Below are 20565 nucleotides of genomic sequence, written 5' to 3' on the forward strand. Positions count from 1 at the left end.
GTCGGTTCCACTTGGCCTTTTATTGCTTGTTGGATGTGTGAATTCTTTTCCTTGGTTAGCTGTCATTGCAGATCTAATGTCAGTAATAAAAACAGCCCGTTCACTAGGCACAGCATCTGTTTGTGGACAGTTAATTAGTAGCCTCCCATCTGACCAAAGTGGTTTTCCTAAATCAATAATTTCTCCAAATCCTTTAGGCCCAAAATAAGGTCTAATGTCAAAAATCAGGTTAAATTGAGAGACTCAAGGGAGTTAATGCATCCTCTTACTTAGTGAGCCAATAGTTGATATGCATGTGGCATCCAAATGGTGCTCACTATTGCATACACAAAAGATCTGTCACTGGTCATTGCATTTCTTGGGTAAAAGCAGAGCCCAAATTTCAAAATATAAATCAAAAGGAGACATAACCATTTTTGTTTGCTTGCTTGCTTGCATATTTGGGAAACTTGGGGTTTGTTTTTATAGTTCCTTTTGGTCTTTATTGTTGTGAGTTTTGTGTGTTTTCTAATCTGAGCTTTTTAGAATAAATTCCTTACATACTATTTTGTGAAAAAGAACCCCCTATGAAAACGAGTATGTAAGTCACTTAATAACATTACCAGTCAAGTTTGTTGAAATCTGCATTAGATTTTTTTTTCTGAATTTACACTAGTTTTCCTTCACTACCCTGACATCCTCTTATAAGGAAACACTAATCTCATATTTAAAAACAGTAAGTTGGCTCATCGTACTTTTGTCGTTTCAAACTTTTCTCAGGGAGAGAGGGGTGTGAATGCCCTGCTTCTGCACAGCTTGTTGGTGAGGCATGAATGACTTTTAAAGTGACCTCTGCCTCTGTGTAGTTTTCTAACTGTTCTTCATGGTGTAACTATAGGTTTCTGACAAAGCGGGAACAAAAACTAATGCAACGACGACAACATGCGGAGGAGCTCCTGGAATGGAAGCGGCGTTTAGATGCAGAAGAAGCAGAAATTAGACAAATGGAAAAACAAGCTTTGGCTGCCTGGGACAAAGAACTAATAAAACCCAAAACTCCTAAGAAAGAACTGGAGAACCAAAGAACAGAACAGAAAGGTAATAAATACAAACTAAAGTGTAACATATTTATTTCTTTTTGATAGAAATAATTCACAGTGAAGAAGGCAACGCAGTTACAAATGGTGTGCTCTTTTAAGGAAAATATAAGTGACTTATTGCCAGTATAAACATTTATGTTCAGCTTGCCAAAGCTTAGTAGACATTCAAAAAGGGAAAACCCAGGTGTATAATTCTTTACTTTCCACAGAATATAAAAATGATAGACATTTTCAACTCACTTTATGACATTAATTTATAACTTCAATTCTAAATCCATAAAATAATAACATGAAAGGAAAAAAACTGTTCTTCTCTGTCCTAAATACTATGCATACAGATCTAATCTAAAGAGGAAAAATAACTTGATCACTTTCATAGATTCAGAAAAAGACTTCGGATCACGTACATAAACCTCAGATAAAAATACATATGGAAAAGAGCTGTCTTGACGGAAGAAAATAGTATTAATGCAAAACAAAATAAAAACCTCAGACTTAAAACAGATACAATATTTAATGGTTTTTTTGTTTTGTTTTGTTTTGTTTTGTTTTGTTTTGATTTGATTTTTCAAGACAGGGTTTCTCCGTAGCTTTTGGTTCCTGTCCTGGAACTAGCTCTTGTAGACCAGGCTGGCCTCGAACTCACAGAGATCCGCCTGCTTCTGCCTCCACCGCCCGGCACAATATTTAGTGTTAAAACAGAAAATTTTTCTCCTTGAAAATGTTTATGAAGCATTGTATGAATGTTCTAAGTATTTCAGTAGGGCCTGAAAAACAATTAAAGTTTGGATAATTAAGTATGGACTGGGTGGAAGATGCAAAATTCTAATTATTTACAGTTAATAAAGGTATGCACATAGAAATCCAGAATTTGATTCTGGAGAGATGATGCATTGGGTAAGAGTGCTTGTCTCATAAGCTTAAGAACCTAAGTTTGTATCTAAGTACCCATGTAAAAAGCTGGGCATGCATCCATGTTTGCTTGTAATCCCGGAATGGGGGGGGGGGGGAGCAGAGACTCTGCTAGCTCCAGATTCAGTGTGAGACCTTGCCTCAAAGAAATGAGGCAGAGAGTGATAGAGGACACCTGACCTTTCCTAGTTTCCACACATGAGTGCACAGGCGTATATAACTGCACATGCATGTGCATATGTACCCCTTTACACACTCACACACGGATGCACATGTGCTATGCACAAACACACACAAAACCAGGATTTTCCACTTTATTAGAATAATGAGTGACTTTAGCAAGATCATTGATTAGGAAATCCAAAAAAATGAAACTCAGTTGTGGGCTGAAGATGTAACTCAGCTGCTAGAATGTTTGCCTAGAATAAAGCCTTGGGTTCCTCCCCCAGCACCTAGATTTGATGGCACAAGACTGCCTCCGAAGTGTAGGCAGGATAATCAGAAGTTCAAGGTCAGTTTCTGCTTCACAGTAAGTTTGAAGCCAGCTTGGGCTATATGAAACCTTGACTCAACACTAACCAAATAAATCAACAAAACCCTACTTGGTGATGCTCCTACATGCAGCCTTGATTATATTAATGGAATCACTTTTAAAGGGACAGGGCAGGAGCAGTGCTAGAGAGACGGCTCTGTGTCTCAGAGCGCTTCCCGCCCTTCACAGGACTGAAGCTTTGTTGCTGGCACCTGTCAGGTGTCTTACGACTGACTAACTCCAGCTTCAAGGGCTCCAGTGCCCTACTCTGGCTTCCTTGTGTACCCACACAGACATGACACATTCACACAGACACAGACGTACACATAAATAAAAATAATTTTTTTAAAAAATACTTTTGTAAAAAATTTTGAAAGTGGGAGAATTAGTTGGGAAGAGAAAAGATCAGTGAGAGTAGGAAGAGAGCAAGAGAAGATATAGGTGAATCTGATGTGTTATATATGTGTATGAGAATATAGTGAACTCCATTGTGTGTAATTAATAGACTATGAACAGATAACCCAAGAAAGACCCATACATTTATGGGAAGTTGACATGACACCATCAACTTTGCCGACTATAGAGAAAGGAACTCTCCAATACTGTTAATGGGAGGAAACAGTGAGGTGTTGGGTCCACACCTGATGACATTGAAGGTCTGTACCAACCAGGTACTAAATGATTTTCAATGAATGACTGAAGCAGTTTTCATTGCAAAGGGGGTATGTTTGTGGATCATAATTGTTCTATACCCTCGTACTTAGGTTGCCAGTCATCATCACTGGTTAATATCTGCTCTCAAATGGTGTCAGCCAAAATTGTTAATGAACAGACTTTAGTAGTAAATGTTAATTAAGTATTGTGGTTCTATGCCGGAAACTAGTCTAAAGTGTAACAAATTTAACTTCTTCATTGACCAAGATTGGACATTTTCACCCTGTGTTTTCAGGACTTACAAGTGAAGAGGAGTCTCTGATACCTTCCTACTCTCACAGAAACAGTGAAAATTGTATTCCAGAAGAGTTAGGCAGCCCTTCTGTCCTCTGTTTACCTTCTGAATCTATGGTACAAGTACAGCCTGGGAGTCCAGATCTCAGTATACTTACTGAGGAAATGGTTTTTTCACAGGAACTGGAATCTACCTCTCCTAGTAAACATGTAAGTTGATGCCTATTTATATCTTTTTGTTTGTTTGTTTTTTGTTGTTTTGTTTTTTTTGGTCCTTTGAGAAAGTGTTTTTCATTGTAACAGTCCTGGTTGTCCTGGAACTTTCTGTGTATACCAGGCTGGTTTCGAACTCACAGAGATCTGCCTGCCTCTACCTTCTGTGTATTGGAATTAAAGGTGTGCGCCACCACCACCCAGTACCTATTTGTACCTTAAAATTCCTTTGGAAAAAAAATCTGTCTAAAAGGTGCTACTAATAGTTATAATGGCAACGTTGATTATCACCATACTTGTAACATACAGAGTTTAATATTTGAAGAGAAATAAAACTTTTAGTAAGCTTATCTTTATAAGTATATGAATTTAGCTTTAGTAGCAGTTGAAATTACGCATTATCAAGTCTAATAATATTAAAGAGATAGTGACTTAGTTAGCATTATTGTTTCTGTGACAGAGCATCATAACCAGTTGGGGAGGAAAGAATTTATTTTGCTTATAATTCCACGTCATTGTTCATCATCTGAGAAAGTCAGGGCAGGAACCTGGAGGCAGGAGCTGACGCAGAGGCCATGGAGGAGAGCTGCTTACTGGCTTGCTCCACCTATTTTTTTTTCCAAACCCAGGACCATCAGCCCAGGGTGGTACCGAACAGTGAGCTGGCCCCCATCAATCACTAATTAAGGAAGTACCCTACAGGCTTCCATACAGTCCAGTCTTAAGGAGGTTTCCTTCTCTCAGATGACTCTAGCGTGTGCCAGATTCAACTAGTCAGCATAGATAGAAATTTCTAACGTCTAATAGGTACAGAGAGATGGCTCAGTGGGAAAGAAGGCGTTAGCTGCCAAGTTTGATGACCTGAGCTTGATTCTTACCTTCAAGGTGGAAGGAGAGAACTGACTCCTGCAAAATTTTTTCTGACCAGCACATGGCACATGTGCATGCACGCGTGCACATTCAAGAACACACACACACACATGCACACACACACTCACATGCACACACACACACACACTCACACACATGCACACACACATGCACACACACATACACACATACACGTACACACACATGCACACACATACGCACACACATACACACACATGTACACATAATACACGTACACACATGCACGCACACATGCACACACACGTACATACACACACATGCACACATGTGCACACACACATACACACACGCACACACACACGCACACATGCACACACACATGCGCACACACATGCACACACACATATACACACATGCACAATGCACACACATGCACGCACACACGTACACACACATACACAATGCACACACATGTACACACAATACACACACGTACACACATGCACGCACGCATGCACACACACGCACGCATGCACACACACGCACGCATGCACACACATACACATGCACACACACACACATGCACACACACACGTACACATACACACACGTATACCCATACACACACACATACACACACATGTACACCCATACACACACACATACACACACGTACACACATATACACACACGTACACCCATACACACACACATACACACACGTACACCCATACACACACACATACACACACACACATACACACACGTACACCCATACACACACACATACACACACACACATCCATACACACACACCCATACACACACACACACCCATACACACACACACACACACACAGAGTAATGAAGATTATTTGTGGGAACATTATGAGTACCGAGAGTCTTTGGGGTCCAACTCCAAGATTCTCTTCCAGGTTCAGAATGGATGCATAGCAAGTGAAAAGGACTTTTTCTAAGGGTGAATGAACTTTCTCACATGTGCTTTTCTGAATCAGTTTCTTTATTGTTCTACTTTCTATTCTAATTATCCTGCCCTACTTCTAATTTCTCCTAGCTTCTTCCAGCTTCTTCTTCTCTAGTCCTTACAGGAGCCTTGAAGCAATAAAATCACAAGAGTTACCTCATTGGTCAAAAGCACATTCATAGGGTGAGCAATAGGGAGCAGAGCCATTGCCATGGCAACACAAGGTTCCAAGGTTACAGAGTGAGACCATGACCAGATGTGACCAGACCGGGGGTGGAGGGGTGGAGGGACATGAGACATAGGTCTATTGTCAGCAGACTGGCAAGTGAAGAACTGGCATGCTTTTCTTTGGGTGCTTGTATAGCAACCTTGGCTGGACATCTGTGATCTGACCTTGTGCACAGCTGTAAAGTTTTAAACTTAAGAGCTATTTACAAAAACCTTTAGTGTAGTTTGAACTACGTGAGCTAATTGTGCAGTTAGTCTGAGCAAAAGGAACAGGGCAGGCCTTTAAGTGTCCACAGTTCTCATGGGACAAATACATTTAGTTATGAAGCATGTCCCAGTATATATTCTGTACATTAAAATTATATAACTAAATGAAAAGTCATCTTTCTGATCATCCACAGATATATGTGTCCATAAGATTGAGATGTAATCATGAGATTCCATGTACACATTACATGAAAATGCATGGTAATAGGGAGATAGCACCTGTTGTGCTGTTACTGCACAAGTGAAATTACAGATGAAAGCAACAGTTTCCAAAGTCTGCAAGCCTTGCTGAATCAGGGAATACTTTCTTTGTTGGGTTAAGTATAGAATAAAAGAAAATACAGAAAATGTAATGCCCAATATAGTAAGTGAAAACTGTTCATTTCAGATATTTTAAAGACATAAAATGATCACTCTTATTCTGACTATGAATTAGCAATTATTAACTAAAGTATAGCAAAGACACTTAGGTATGTTTTAAGATTTTACTTAATGGAAAGTTAAAAATTCAAGAAAGAAACTCCGCTGCTTTTCAGATTGATTTCTGGGAGATTAAGACATCAGCATAACAATATGAAATACTAACAAATGCTTCTTTATTGAGAAAGAAAGTTACATATATACTTGTGTGTATGTCTGCATGTGAAAACCAGAAGACAACTTGTAGAAGTCAGTTTTCTCCTGTAAACCACGTATGTGGGTTCCAGCAGTTGAACTCAGGTTGTAGGATTGGCAATAAGTGCTTTTATTTGCTGAGCCATCTTACTGGCCCATGTTAAAACCTCATTTTGTTTAAAAATATGGGTAGGGATATGTATAGTTAGAATTTTGTCTTTAAATTATTATTTTATGTGTGTGGATGTTTTGCTGGCAGATATGTCTGTACCATTTGTATGCCTGGTATTCAAGGAAGCCAGAAAAGGACATTGGCTACTGAAACTGGAGTTACAGACAGTCAGAAGCTGCTGTGGCTACTGGGTATTGAACCTAGGTCCTATGCAAGAACAGCCAGTGTTCTTAATCCCCGAGCCATCTCTCCAGCTCAAAATCCTCATTTTTAGTATGTATGTGAAGAATTAGTTGTATGATTCCCTATTGAAAGGTTAGTCAGATTCTCGTGTATAACATTATTGCACCTGAAAGATTTAGCAGAAAAATTTTTGATCGTTAATGCAGAGCTGATTCCATGTTATGCTGAAAATACTACATTGCTAATATTCTTTTGCACAGACTTAGAAAATGCTTTTAGAGTACAGAAGACTTCTCATTTTTATGCTAATGTTTTTGAAATTATTGTATGGTGATAATAAGCTTATTATATAGGTAATTTACTTATAGCATAATACTTGTGGAACTGAACTGCATTTGAACACAGTTTTATTAATTTCTAAGTTCTATAAATGTGTTAGCTTCTACCTTTTAACCACAAAATTAATTGAATACTAAAAATTGGGTATTTTTCTTTCTGAAGAAAATGTGTAAAGGAAATTAAAACAAGTGATGTACTAAGGTAGATTTTTATACTAAAAAGTAGCATTTATATGTATCAGGTACAGGTAGTATGCTAAGTACCTGACATGAATGACCTCAGTTAATCCTCACAACAACTTTAGAAAGTAGGAGACACTGTAAATCCCCGTTCTGAAGATCAGCAGGTTAAAACTATTGTGAGGGTCTGGAGAGATGGCTCAGTGGTTGAGGGCGCTTACAGAGACTTGAGCTTAGTTCCCAGCACCCCATGGTAACTCCAGTTGCAGGAGATTTGATGTCCTCTGCCTTTGCAGGCACAAGGTACACAGTGATGCATTTACATACACAGTGGAACACTCATACACAGAAAATTAAATAATCAAATCTAAAAACAATATTTTCTTATAAAGACTTGTCCAAAGTCCTAGGGATAGAAAGTGGTGGTGACAGGACTCAGGTCAGCTATTTTCACTCCCCCTTGATGGCAGGGCAGGAACTTTGCCTTTTTTGGAAAGTAAAATTGTCTATACTTTGTGGACAGTCTCACACCATTTTGTTCTATCCTCCCATAAAAATAGTACATATTTAGTAATTTTTAATTAAATGGATAAGGAGAGTAAATATCACTAACATCTTAGCCATTTGTAGTTTACTATAATTGCTTAAAGCATGTTATTTCATAACTTGTTTTCTGTCGTTAAGAAAAATTAGATTCCCACCCTACCTCCCTACCCCCCGCCCCAAACAAAACAAAACATGAAAGTAAAATTAGCCAGGTGTGGTTGTTCATGACTGTATTCCAGCACTCAGATGCAAGGCAGGGTGATTGGCACAAGTTAGGCCAGTATGGGCTACATAGTGATCTCTAGGCCACCTGAGCTTCGGAGAGAGAACCTGGCTTAAGGTATGAAAATATAATGAAACCCATTATTTTTAAGCTTATCAAAAATTGAGTTAAAGTTGTAGCATTAATTCTAATTAGCCTTAATAAATTAAACATAGAGTCAGATATCAGGGTGAAAGCTGAAGGATCAGAGAAGCAGTGTGGCCAGACACTAGAGAGACCTTTCACCTCTACCACTGCTCAAAGACAGGGCGATCCTGTCCTCAGACTGCCTCCTCCGACTGCACTGAGCTCCAGTTTCCTCTCTCTGTCCAGCCATATCTCTCCTGTCTCCACCTCCCTAGTGCTGGGATTTGTTTGTCTGTTTGTTTGTTGAGACAGGGTTTTGCTGTATTATTGAGCCTGTCCTGGACCTCGCTCTTATAGACGAGGCTGGCCTCGAACTCACAGAGATCTACCTGCCTCTGCCTCCCAAGTGCTGGAATTAAAGGCTTGCGTTAATCAATAATTTTTTGAAAGAAAGGAATTGAGTTGAAGAAAGAGAAAAGGTCTTGAGTAGAATTAGTAAGCTTTTTTTTAACCTTTTGTGAAATTATATAAAGTTGTGTTAAAATTTAATATATTCAGTCTATTATGTATATCACTAAATTTCATGTTCATTTGATATGAAGTGTTATAGAATGTATTTTAAATATAAGTTCACAGTTGTATGACAGAATAATTCCTGTTTGGTTTTCTGTTTGAACAGTCTCCTCCCAGAAGTTGTTTATCTGTGTCAAAGCAAGAGTCTAGCAAAGGAAGTCATAGGACCGAAGCACACTGTCGCCTTTCTGTCAAGTCTCATCAGCCCTGTTACAGTTGGTCAGATGAATCACCGTCTGTGACACAGTCAGGTAAGGGTGCTGTGAGTTTCTTTTTTTGTTGTTATTTCTGAGTTCTCCTTTAAGAAACTTTATGTTATCCTTGGTTGCATTTGTATAGGCTTTTTCTTGCTCAGGGATTATAGTTGATAATTATATCCTTAATTCCACTAACTTCTCTTGTGTTAATAAACATTTATTTCATCAAAATTTCTTTCCTTTTTTCTGTGTCCGACACCGCCTTTGTGTTTTCAGTGTGTCGTACTTGTGCAGCATAGCTGGTAGCTGGGCTTGGCCCACCAGGCCGGGATGGAACTGGGGAGCAGGTTGTAACACCAGGGCCTCATGGGCACTGTTTATTTCATGCGGAGGGTATTTATTGATTTTTTCAACGAGTTATTGATAAACCATGAAGATAGAAAGTTGTGGGAAAGGATGGCACAAATCTCAAAGGAGCAGCGTAGAGAAGGAATAACTGTTTTCTTACGCCTTTTCCTGTTCATGTCTCTGTTGGATACTATTTTGAAAGACTGAAGAGCTTCTACCCTGCAAGGCTTCAGAAGTTTGTTGGCCATAGGAAACATATCTAAAGGGGAAACGATGCTGTGTGTATGAGAATTATGAGGAAAATTAATGCAGTATTGAGTATTGCCATATTAATTATATTAATAAACATATATATTACCATTTGAGGTCATTCGAGTAGATGTTTATTTTTTTAGTAGAAATGGTTTAGTTGTTGTGAGAGAAGGTGAGCTAAGGAAGTAGTTTAGTCAGGGACGTACTTGTTGCAAGTGTGAAGACCTCAGTTCAGTTCCTAGAACCCAGGAAATGGGCATGGTGGTAAGTGGCAGTAATACTGGCTCTGGGAAGTGGAAATAGGCAGATCCTGAAGAAAAATACCCAAGGTGGACCCTTGGCCTCCACAAACACATGCAGTGTTACCCACACACATACATGTTTAAAGGGTAGATGATGTACCATACTTCAGCTGTTTTCCTGATGATGGTTTTCTAGATTTTCTTAAATTTTTCACAATTGTAAATAATGTTTTAAGAAATATATACAATATTTTTGAAATCTGATAGATTGATAGTAATCGAATTATCAGGTCAAACAGTTGAAATTATCTTTTATGTTATTTTTGTGCAGCTATTAATTTTTTTTTTTTTTTGATTTTCAAGACAGGGTTTCTCCGTAGCTTTTTGGTTCTTGTTCTGGAGCTAGCTCTTCTAGACCAGGCTGGCCTCGAACTCACAGAGATCCGCCTGCCTCTGCCTCCCGAGTGCTGGGATTAAAGGCGTGCACCACCACCACCCGGCCAGCTATTAATATTTGTATCCGTTTTTTATATGTTCTAATGCAGACAGTACTGGTGTACTCTGGTAGAATACAGTCAGTAGACATAAACTTGGTGTGCACTTGGAAACATGGGTTCCTGCTTTGGATCTGCTCCTTACTGATATGTGCTTCAAGTGTGTTTCCCATACTAGATTATCTTTTCCACTGGAAGCAACAAGATGACATCTTTGCATGAGTTATTTGCTAAAGATCAGTGATATTTATGAGATAGTTTATTGTTAGCACTTAAGTAAGAAAAGGTAATTTTAGAAAAAAAGCTGAGATTTCTGAATTATAGATGAGATGTAGTGCTTCATGAGGAAATTATGATAAACAGTATTTGAAGATGTGGTCCATTTTAATGTGGTGGGGTTAAGTAATGCCAGTGAGTGAAGGGGAACCCTGTTACCAACCAAGTCAATATAGTCAGCCTCTGAGAGGGAGTCAGAAACCTCAGCAAACTGCTCTGTCCACACTTTACTTATCTTGACAAATTCAAGTGTCATTTGCCTGCCTCTTCTCATCCCTTCTCTTCTCAAAAAATGTTTATGGCAGAGCGTTTCATGAAAATAATATTCACATAGAGAGTTGCCTGGTTTCAAAAAAAATCTCTAGAAAGATTATCTTGTTGGTAAGGACTGTGTGTTGAGGTAGCTGAAGGCAGCTCTGTAGTGTACCCCATCCCCATCAGCCTCTTATTGCCACGTATTTGTTTTCCTTTAGTTTTTTTCAGTAGTTGAAAATACAAATACTTTTCAAGTTTTTTCATCTAAAAACTCCCAGGTTTTTTTTATCAGTTGTTATTAATTCTTCATAACCATAGACTATAAAATTAATTTTATTATAGCATCAGAACTGACAGTCTGTTTTAAAAATACATTGATCTAAAATCATCTGGAGAGCAAAGTTTAAGTGTGGTCTCCTACACTTCACAAGACAACATCTCAGGCTTCAAGGGCATGTAGGTCTTGGTTTTTCAGACAGGATGTCCTGTAGCTCAGGCTGGCTGCCTAGTTCCACTTCCTGAAATTGGGGCTACGGGTGTGTGCCATCATTCTTGGTTAGGACGCATGCAGCTCATCAGACTAGAGGATTAGAAGTTTATATTTGATTTTAGGAAAGATGGTGTTTTTAAAACCGAGACTGTAGGGCTCCACACTAGAACCATTGATTGAAGGAGTATAAACCTAGCCCCAAGCACTTAGAGTTTCCAACCTAAAACCAGTTCATTTCTTTCAAAATTAAGAGAAAGCATCTGAAGAAGGTGCTTACCACTACTACTTATCACTGCTTCCTTTTTAGTACAGTGTGAAGTCAGTAAAGAAATCACAGGAACTTAGCTTTTCTTTGTAGCCCAGATATTTGGATCACACCATTTTAAAGAGACAGTGATCATTTGCATTTCAGTGAGCTCTGTTGTTCTTGGGTAACTTAATCTGAAGTACCTGATAGAAACCTAGCCTCAAGGTAGAACAGTATGCATCTTAATCTTGAGGTTTCTGTCTGATAGTGTTGTTTTTGCAAGGTTATTTTGTGTGTGGAGATGCAATCAGCGTGTGACTCAAGAGGTATGAGAAGAAATAGTCAGTCACTGTGATTTCTGAGCAGTGAAGTAAGCAGTGGTGCCTGTTTGTTGTCATCCCTATGTAGGACACGTTATAATGAGTGCTTTCTTATGATGTTGCCATGACTGCATCTCTCATGTGTGGATGTAAACTACTGGGGAGAAAAAAATGTAACTAGCTTCATTTTAGTAATTTTAAAAGCTTTCAAAGAAAAATTAAAATAGGGTATATTTTTCTCTTTTTTTATGTTATAATAAAACTCAGCTAATGAGTCACAATTTGAAAATAAAAATAAAATTTAGTTTTATCCTAATTTGGCTTTAAAAATATGACAGCATGCTTTAATATCTAAGGATAATTGTATGAATGTTTTGCTACCAGAAGTAAATTTTTACAGAAGGTTCAAATTTCACTAACATACAAATTTAAACTTAAACTATGTATCTTGCAAAGATAGGGTTTTTCAGCATCTATTTATAGTTTCAAATCCTGAGCTGACGAGTTTACTGGGTTAAGAATGCTTTCTTCACAAGGCTGACAACCTGAGTTCAATCCTAGGAACCCACCACAATGGAAGGAGAGAACCAACTCCCAAAAGTTGTTCCCTGGCTTCCATATGTGTACCCAAACTCATGCACACAAATTATATATACACACACATACACATTTTTCACAAGAATAAAGTAAATTATAAATAAACAAATAATAATATTAGAAATTAGAAAATAATGAGGAAAACTAAAGAAAAAAGACTATGGAAAACTACACTCACATTTTATTAATAACATTTTTCAGAAGCTCAACTTTTTAAATTTTAAATATTGACTTTATTTTTTTTACAAAGAATTTTTTATGATTTATTTAACTTTATTTTATGTGAATTGGTGTGAAGATGTCAGATCCCCTGGAACTGGATTTTCAGATAGTTTGAGTTGCTGTGTGGTTGCTGGGAATTGAACCCAGGTCCTCTGGAAGAACAGTCAGAGTTCTTAACCGCTGAGCCATCTCTCCAGCCCCTAAATATTGACTTTAAGTATTACAACTTTTCTTTATTAGTTACTGATCTTTGTTTAGATTAATGAAAATATTTCCTATCTTTCAGAAACTCCATCTGACCAGAGTGACATTGAAGGTAGGATCAGAGCTCTGAAGGATGAGCTGCGGAAAAGGAGATCAGTTGTGGAGCAGCTGAAGAAGGAGCAGAGGAAAAGACAAAAGGAGAGGCTAAAAGCCCAGGAAGCCAGTCTGATCAGACAGCTGGAGGTGAGATGGGGAGTGGGCCAGCTGCCAAGGTTAGTTCACAGGTGAAGCTCAAGTATCTGCAGTGCTCTTAATAAAGTAGTGGATGGGATTTTTCAGTAGTCATGTACTGTAATATTTTATCATCTTTAAAAATGAATCTGAAGATATCCAAAATGTTAAGCTAAATATTAAAATATTGAATACTAAAGTACACTTCTGATAAAGATTATAGTTGTGATAAAGATTACTCATATTCTCTTAAAAATATTAGGATGAAAAAGATAAACAGATCTAGGTATTAAAATTGTTGTCATCTTTTTTTCTTGCAAGTAGGCCACACAATTATTAAAATCCTTGAGCTAATTTAGGACAGTTCCTAAATAACAGCTGTTAGTTGAATTTCTTCCTAAGCTCTAGCACCCTTCCATATTCTACCTGACACTAGAAATATGCTTCTGCTGATGTCTTCCTTCTGTTTCTTCTGCAGCCCAGTTCCCACTGATTGCTCTTTTACCAGTTCCTTTTGGTTTCCTTCTATTCCTGTTGCTGTAGTCTAGGGTTCTAGCTAGGAATTTTAAGCCCTCTTACCTGTATTATCTGTATAGTCTCTTAGTTATGACTTCCTCTGGTGATTTTCTACAAATGTCAGTCTCTCTGTGTCCCTCTGTGTCTCTCCCTTTGAAGTTGGTGTGTTCCTTCCTCCCCACCTGTCCCTTGCTGTGCCAGCCTATTGTTCTGAGTCGTAGTATTTATCATGGCATCCAGCTGAACCTCCTAACTCACAAGAATCTGTTCTCGGGCCCCTGCCGGAGAGAACTGTCCAGATCTGCTCGCTTTCACATTTTCACAGCAGTTGAAACTGTTTGGCCTTTAAGTTAACCAATGGGAGAACGTGCATTGTGTTGAGCCACAAATTTTCCTTCCTTTTAATGTTTACCTATTGATCTTTGTTGTTTAACACAATTCTTCCTGTATTTAGATGACTATTTTTGTATGTGGGAAACTCAGGTAATTGAATGTATTTTTATTTAATCCTCATAGTGATAAGTTGTTACCACTGTTTCACAGATAAGAAAACTGAGTTTAAATAAGATTAAGGACCTATCCAGGGACACACAACCCATAGATGATAAAGGCAGGATTTTATTTCTAATTCTGAATTTTATATCTTTCCATGAAAATAGGCCTGTTGATAAATGTGGAATAAACATTTGCACAGGTACATCACTTGGAGATAGCCGGCATCAGAACTTACGTGGTGTTTCAAAGTTAGAAAAGTGGTTATAATAAATGACCAGGTCCAGGTTAGCCAGACATTCCTATAGTTAGCTTTAGGAGACTGAAGTAGAAATAGGAGTTCAGATTTAACCTGACCCACAGCAGCAGAGACACAGTGGCCGTGCTGGGTGTTTGTATTGGAAAGCAGTGGGAAAACAAGTTCAAAAATGAAGGTGACACTCAGAAAATTAGAGGTTAAACTAAGGAGTCTGGGTTTTATCTGATTGGTCATACAACTCTGAGCCATTAAAGTAATACTGGAAATAAATTAAGAATAAACAGTGTTGCTAAAAATGTGCAATAATATGATTCTATTACTCGGAACATGAAGCAGGAGGATCTCAGGTTTGAATCCAGCCAAAATCCAAAATCCTGTCTTAAAAGAACTTTTAAAGTTTAAAAGATCTACATTGATAGACAGTCTCTAGAATAGTGCTGTGAGCCATCTCACTCAGCATTTCGCTAAGTGGCTAAACAAAAATGAAAGAGTTATGTATTTAGGTCTTGAAATTATGCCATAGAGAAATATATATGTCAACGTATATGGAAAAAGACCTAGTGGACTTTATTGGTCACCTATTTAATAACTGAACTAAACTTTCAGATGCTTTCAGATCTGAGTAACTATCCCTTCTATGTAGACTTAGCTAGATGGGCCATCTGGCTATGTATGTTAGTGATTAATATCAGAATTTATCAAGCATTGATAGATAATTCAGGTGAAGATAATATGGTAAGAGTTTTAAATGTAGGGGTCTTAGTCCAGATGTCAAGAATATGTAGCAATTAAAAAAGATCCATAAATCTCTCTTTTATTCTATAAACATTTATTAACAATCTAGTTTAGGCCAGACCTAAGTACATCCTGGATAAAAAGTGCTTAACTTTGTTTTCAGCTATTACATCAAATACAGTTGTACAAGTGAGTTTAGCCTTCCAAATGAAGGAAAGACATGATTGATAGAGAGCCCCTTTGGATGCCATACTAATGATAGTTACAAAGCAGCAAAGTTCTGGTAACAATTGAAAATGGGTATTTTAATAACCAGACAGCCGTTTTAGTAATTCTGACCACCTGACTGATTACACTCAATTTCTCCCAAGTACTATTTCTTAAGAAGTTTACTGCCATTGAAACTCAGGGAAAAAAACAAACGCACAAGGTGGTAGCTCATGCCTTTAGTCCCAGCACTAGAAGACAGGGACTGGTAGACAGAGCTCTGTGAGTTCAAGAGCAGTCTGCTCTACATAGAGAATTCCAAGTCAGCTAAGGCTACATAGTGAGACCTTACCTCAACCTACCCATCTGCAAAAAACAAACAAACAAAAACACAAAATATTAGAAAATAACATGTAACAGGTTTAAGGCTAATGTGTCTGGGTTTGTATTGCCATTTCATAAATACTTAGCTTTGTATTGAAATTTATCATTTCTTTCTCCTTTTTTGCAGTGCTGAAGATGTGGTAGGGAGCAGGGAGGGAAATCTTTATGTTCTGTCTTTTTACTGGTTTACTGGTTAAATTATGCTATTTAAAAAATTTAAAGCCTTAATGATTTAAAATAAAACATTCTGTGTAATAACTCCTCTAACTTTTCCAAACTTAGACTTATGATGAATTCATTAAGAAAACTGAAGGTGAGCTTAGCCAAGATTTGGACACATCACCAACATCCAAACTTCAAATTAAATGTCTCTCCTCTGTTTCTGAAAAACCCAAAATCAAGCCCCATCCACTACACAGGTAGGAACTTAAGTTACATGTATTCTGCTTTATTGAAGAAGCAATAAGGAAAGGTTTTTAGTAGAAGTTATCTTTTAAGTGACAGTGAGTTATACAAGTAAAAATACTGTTGTTTTTTACAGACGTAAAGTGTTGCATATGAGCAGTACAAACTAAATGCATAAGGTACAGATAGGAAATGTGTGTTTTTAACCTGCAGCCTGGTGGGTGCGGTGCAAACCATATCTCAGCATTGTTGGCAGTAGCAGTAGAATTAGTTGTAGATCTTTGGAAAAACAGGCAATGTTTTAGAAAGCAAAAGTATCTGTAACCTCATGTCTAAAAAAATAAGCTTGATAAGATATATAGTACCAAAAGCTCTGTTTGCATGAATATATTTATTATAGTATCCTTTGTGTTTATTGTAATATCTATTTATAGGCATAAGACATTGGAAATAATCTTCAATTCAAAAAAATGAGTGAAATATCTCAGTAAATTATGGTCCCATTCAGGTAATAGGACATCATACACCCAGTAAATGGTTTAGGTAGCAATAGTAGACTACGGTATACTAGATAAAAAGTCAAGTCATAACATTCAAATGGTTTGGACAGTGGGTAAGAGGCCAGTGAGTGCATCTGAGAAACAAGGATATGTGAAAGAGAATAGCATTTGTGAATGATGAGGAGAGAAAGAAAGAACAGGTGGACAGATCATAAAAGGTAAATATGATAGGATATTGCTGGAGTTAGGAGAGACTGAAAAAACTAAGTAAAAGCCACATTGTGCTAGCTTTACTGGGGAAGTGCGTGGAGGTTAGAGGGCTGCTCTGTGGAGTCGCCTCTTATTCTATTCCTCACTTATTTTTACTGTGAGATGATACGGGCCTTTAAGGTTGCTTTAAAGTATCTTGAGCGTAATGATAGAGCACTTGCCTACCATGCACAAGACTTTTATCCCCATTGCTATAAGAAAACAGGAAGTTCCAATTTCATGTAAACATACCTACACAAAGCCAAAATGCTTCCCTGAGTATAGTGTTGCCTGCCTGTCATCCCAACACCCAGGAGGTTAAGGATCATGAGTTTTAGATCAACCTAGACTATGTAGTGAACTCCAGGTTTCCCTGGTATACACAGTGCAACTCTGTATTATCCAGCCTCATACCTAGGGTGCTACAGAGATGACTCAGCACTTAGGAGTACTGGCTGCTCTTCTAGGGGACCCTGTTCAGTTCCAGCACTCAAATGGCCCAACAGAGGTCTCTACACCCAGTACCAGGAGATCTAATGCCCTCTTGTGGCCTTTTCAGGCATTGCATGCACATGGTGACTAAGTATACTTACAAGCAAAATACACATTACATTTTTTTTTTTTTTTAAGAAAGGAAAGGGAAAAAAGAAAGAGCAGGAAGGAAGGAAGAAAACTAGGGCTATAGAAATGATAATTAATTAAGAACACATAGTGCTCCAGCAGAGGACCCAAGTTCAATTTCCAGTACCCACTTTGGGTGGCTCACAACCATATATAACTTCCGCTCCAGGAAGTTCCAGTACCTCTGTCTTCTTTGGACACCTATATTCATATAAACATACCTACATAAAGACACACACAGAGGCACATAATTTAAAATAAATTTGTAATTTTTTTAAAAAAAGAAAGGGATGTGAGATGGCTCAGCTAGTAAAGTATTTGCCATGCAAATCTAATAACTTCAGTTTGTTCCCTGGAACCCCACATAAGGGTAGGAGGAGAAGATCAATTCAACAGAGCAGTCCTCTGACCTCCACACACCCCCCAGTGCTCATACTAGCAATCCAAGATAATAGTAATAATAGATAAAGAAAAGTATTGAGGCTGGAGAGATGGCTCTGTAGTTTAGAATACTTGGCTGCTCTTGCAGAGGACTAAGGTTTGATTCCCACCGCCCACCAGGCACATGGTATACAGACATATCCAGGCAAAGCATTCATATGCATAAGTAAATAAATCTAAAAAATTAAAAAAGAAAAGGAAAATGTTTTTGAGATTTTGTTAGATATATGAGTAGCACAAACTATGCTCATGACAGTTAGCTTAGATACCTGGCTTTAGTATAAGCTAGCTGTTTAGCTTTGTGTAAGTTATCTAACCTCTCTGAGTTGTTTGGACTATAAATACCTATTAAGCAGGTTTTGCTACTATTAGTGTGCTTGTTATAAGTTAAAAGAATTGGGCCTCCAACACAGCAAGTATCATGTGTTCACTAATCACCAGTCATTTTTATTATTAGACTTTCCAGGGAAGCATCTTTTTAAAAAGCAGTCACAATCATATTATGTCCAGCTATCACCAAATAGTGTATGTCAGCTATTTTACAATTTTATTATACAATTTTTAAATACAAATTTTACAAGATTTATTTTCTTAGTTTTTTTTTTTTTTTGAGTTCCTATGTACTTTTCCATTATCTTCTAAATGTAAGTTTTAGTTTGAGCTCTAAATCAGTGATTATCAACCTGTGGGTCTCGACCCCCAGAGGGGTCGCATAGCAGATGTTTACATTATGATTCATAACAATAGCAAAATTATAGTTATGAAGTAGCAAAAAAATATTTTTTTGTTTGGGGGTCATCACAACATATGGAACTGTATTAAAGGGTCACAGCATTAGGAAGATTCCTAGAGTATTTACCCTCGTGCATGAAGTCCTGGGTTCGGCCCCTAGCACCACACAGACTGGGCATGGCTGATACACACCTGCAATCTCAGCACTCGAGGCAAAGTCAGGAAGATCAGAAGTTCAAGATCACCCTCCTCTACATAGCAAGCTCAGGAGTGGGGGGCTGGGATACAACTAAGTAAATTATGAAGTACTCGTTGAATTATTTTCTTCATCAAGCTATGAGATCTTTTTAACCAGGAGTTAGGTAGGACTATGGTCAGCAGTAGAACACTAGTGTTTTTAGCTTTGTGTGGCCCTGATTCAGTCTCCAACATCAGAAAATGTATTTTTTTACAGAGATTATTTAGTATTCCAGTATTGAGGAAAGGTTAGAAGAAATAAGCTTAGCAGCTAACAGAAAAGCAGTATGAGCCAAACTCAAAGAAGCGGTAATAAGAATAGAAAAAATAGAAAGTATAGTTTAGGAATTTTTAAGAAGTGGTATTATATAATTAAAGCACTAGATGGGAAACAGGAAACCTAGGGCTCCTAGATTTCTCTTAGTTAATTGGGCCAGGCTTTCCTTACCCTAACAGCAAAGAAGGTTTTGTGGGAAACTTAATATTTGTGCTTTAAATGTTCATTTTGAGATGTTGTAATTCATACAAATTGGGTTATAAAGTGTCAAGGAGAGAGATACTGAAATTGTCATATATGCATAGATATAAAGGGTAAATAAAGCTGCAAAAGTATGCATTTAAAGAGAAAAGGAAATCTAGTAGTAAAACTAAACAGCAACATTTAAGTCATTATAAGCAAAAAGCAGAAGTCAGACAGGATCTAAAGAAAGGGAAAGTGGAGAACGAGGAGGGGCTGGGGGTGGAGCATGTGCCTGGGATGAACAAGACTGGCCGAGAGAGAGAGAGAGAGAGAGAGAGAGAGAGAGAGACAGAGACAGAGACAGAGACAGAGACAGAGACAGAGACAGACAGACAGACTGACTTTTGCCCGTAAAGACATACTTCTGCCCTCAGGAAGCAGGAGGAAAAGAAGTTGATTGGTTAGAAATCTAGATGGATGTGTAAGGAGAAAGGTGAGGTGATGTGACCTGGTGCCTGGTGACCTCCACTTTTCTCATGGAGTTCAACCACAGAGAATGACAAGGGCCGACCAGAAACCGGCTTGACTTTCTGAGGTGGCAACTGTTTGAAGTACCTCCTTAGAGAAGAGGAGAGACTTGTCTAGGAATGTTATATTTATTGTCAGTTATTGTAGTGTCTGCATATATTTCATCTTACTATTACTTTCTTCATTTCAGATCTGAAGCAGCAAAAAATTGGAAATCTGTAACAGAATCAGAGCGTTCCAGAGGATCCTTGGCATCGATTGCCGAACACGTTGGTATGTGCCTGAAAGAACTAAGCTATACAGCCAGAGATTAAGGCCACAGAATTCCACCTCTACAAAAGGGAATTTCTGGGGACTGGAGAGTGGACTCAGTGATTAAAGAGCACTGACTGTTCTTCCAGAGGACCCAGGTTTAAATCCCACCACCCACATGGCAGCTAACAAATGTCTAA

At 38.0% G+C, this 20565-nt stretch overlaps 1 protein-coding gene across 5 annotated transcripts in view; it reads left to right on the forward strand.

Moving 5' to 3' along the window:
- Positions 1-20565, forward strand: part of Cep350 (centrosomal protein 350) — a 143006-nt gene that overhangs the window by 98784 nt on the left and 23657 nt on the right. For all 5 annotated transcript variants that reach the window (XM_041662290.1, XM_041662293.1, XM_041662292.1 and 2 more), the window contains 6 exons: positions 878-1077; positions 3473-3681; positions 9079-9223; positions 13199-13359; positions 16223-16359; positions 20304-20386. In XM_041662290.1, coding sequence (XP_041518224.1) covers positions 878-1077; positions 3473-3681; positions 9079-9223; positions 13199-13359; positions 16223-16359; positions 20304-20386 — 935 coding nt within the window. The remainder of the gene's footprint in view (positions 1-877; positions 1078-3472; positions 3682-9078; positions 9224-13198; positions 13360-16222; positions 16360-20303; positions 20387-20565) is intronic.

This window comes from Microtus oregoni, unplaced genomic scaffold, assembly GCF_018167655.1.
Source record: "Microtus oregoni isolate MIOR12 unplaced genomic scaffold, Mior012 000013F_ref0000133, whole genome shotgun sequence".
In the NCBI taxonomy this organism is placed as follows: Eukaryota; Metazoa; Chordata; class Mammalia; order Rodentia; family Cricetidae; genus Microtus; species Microtus oregoni.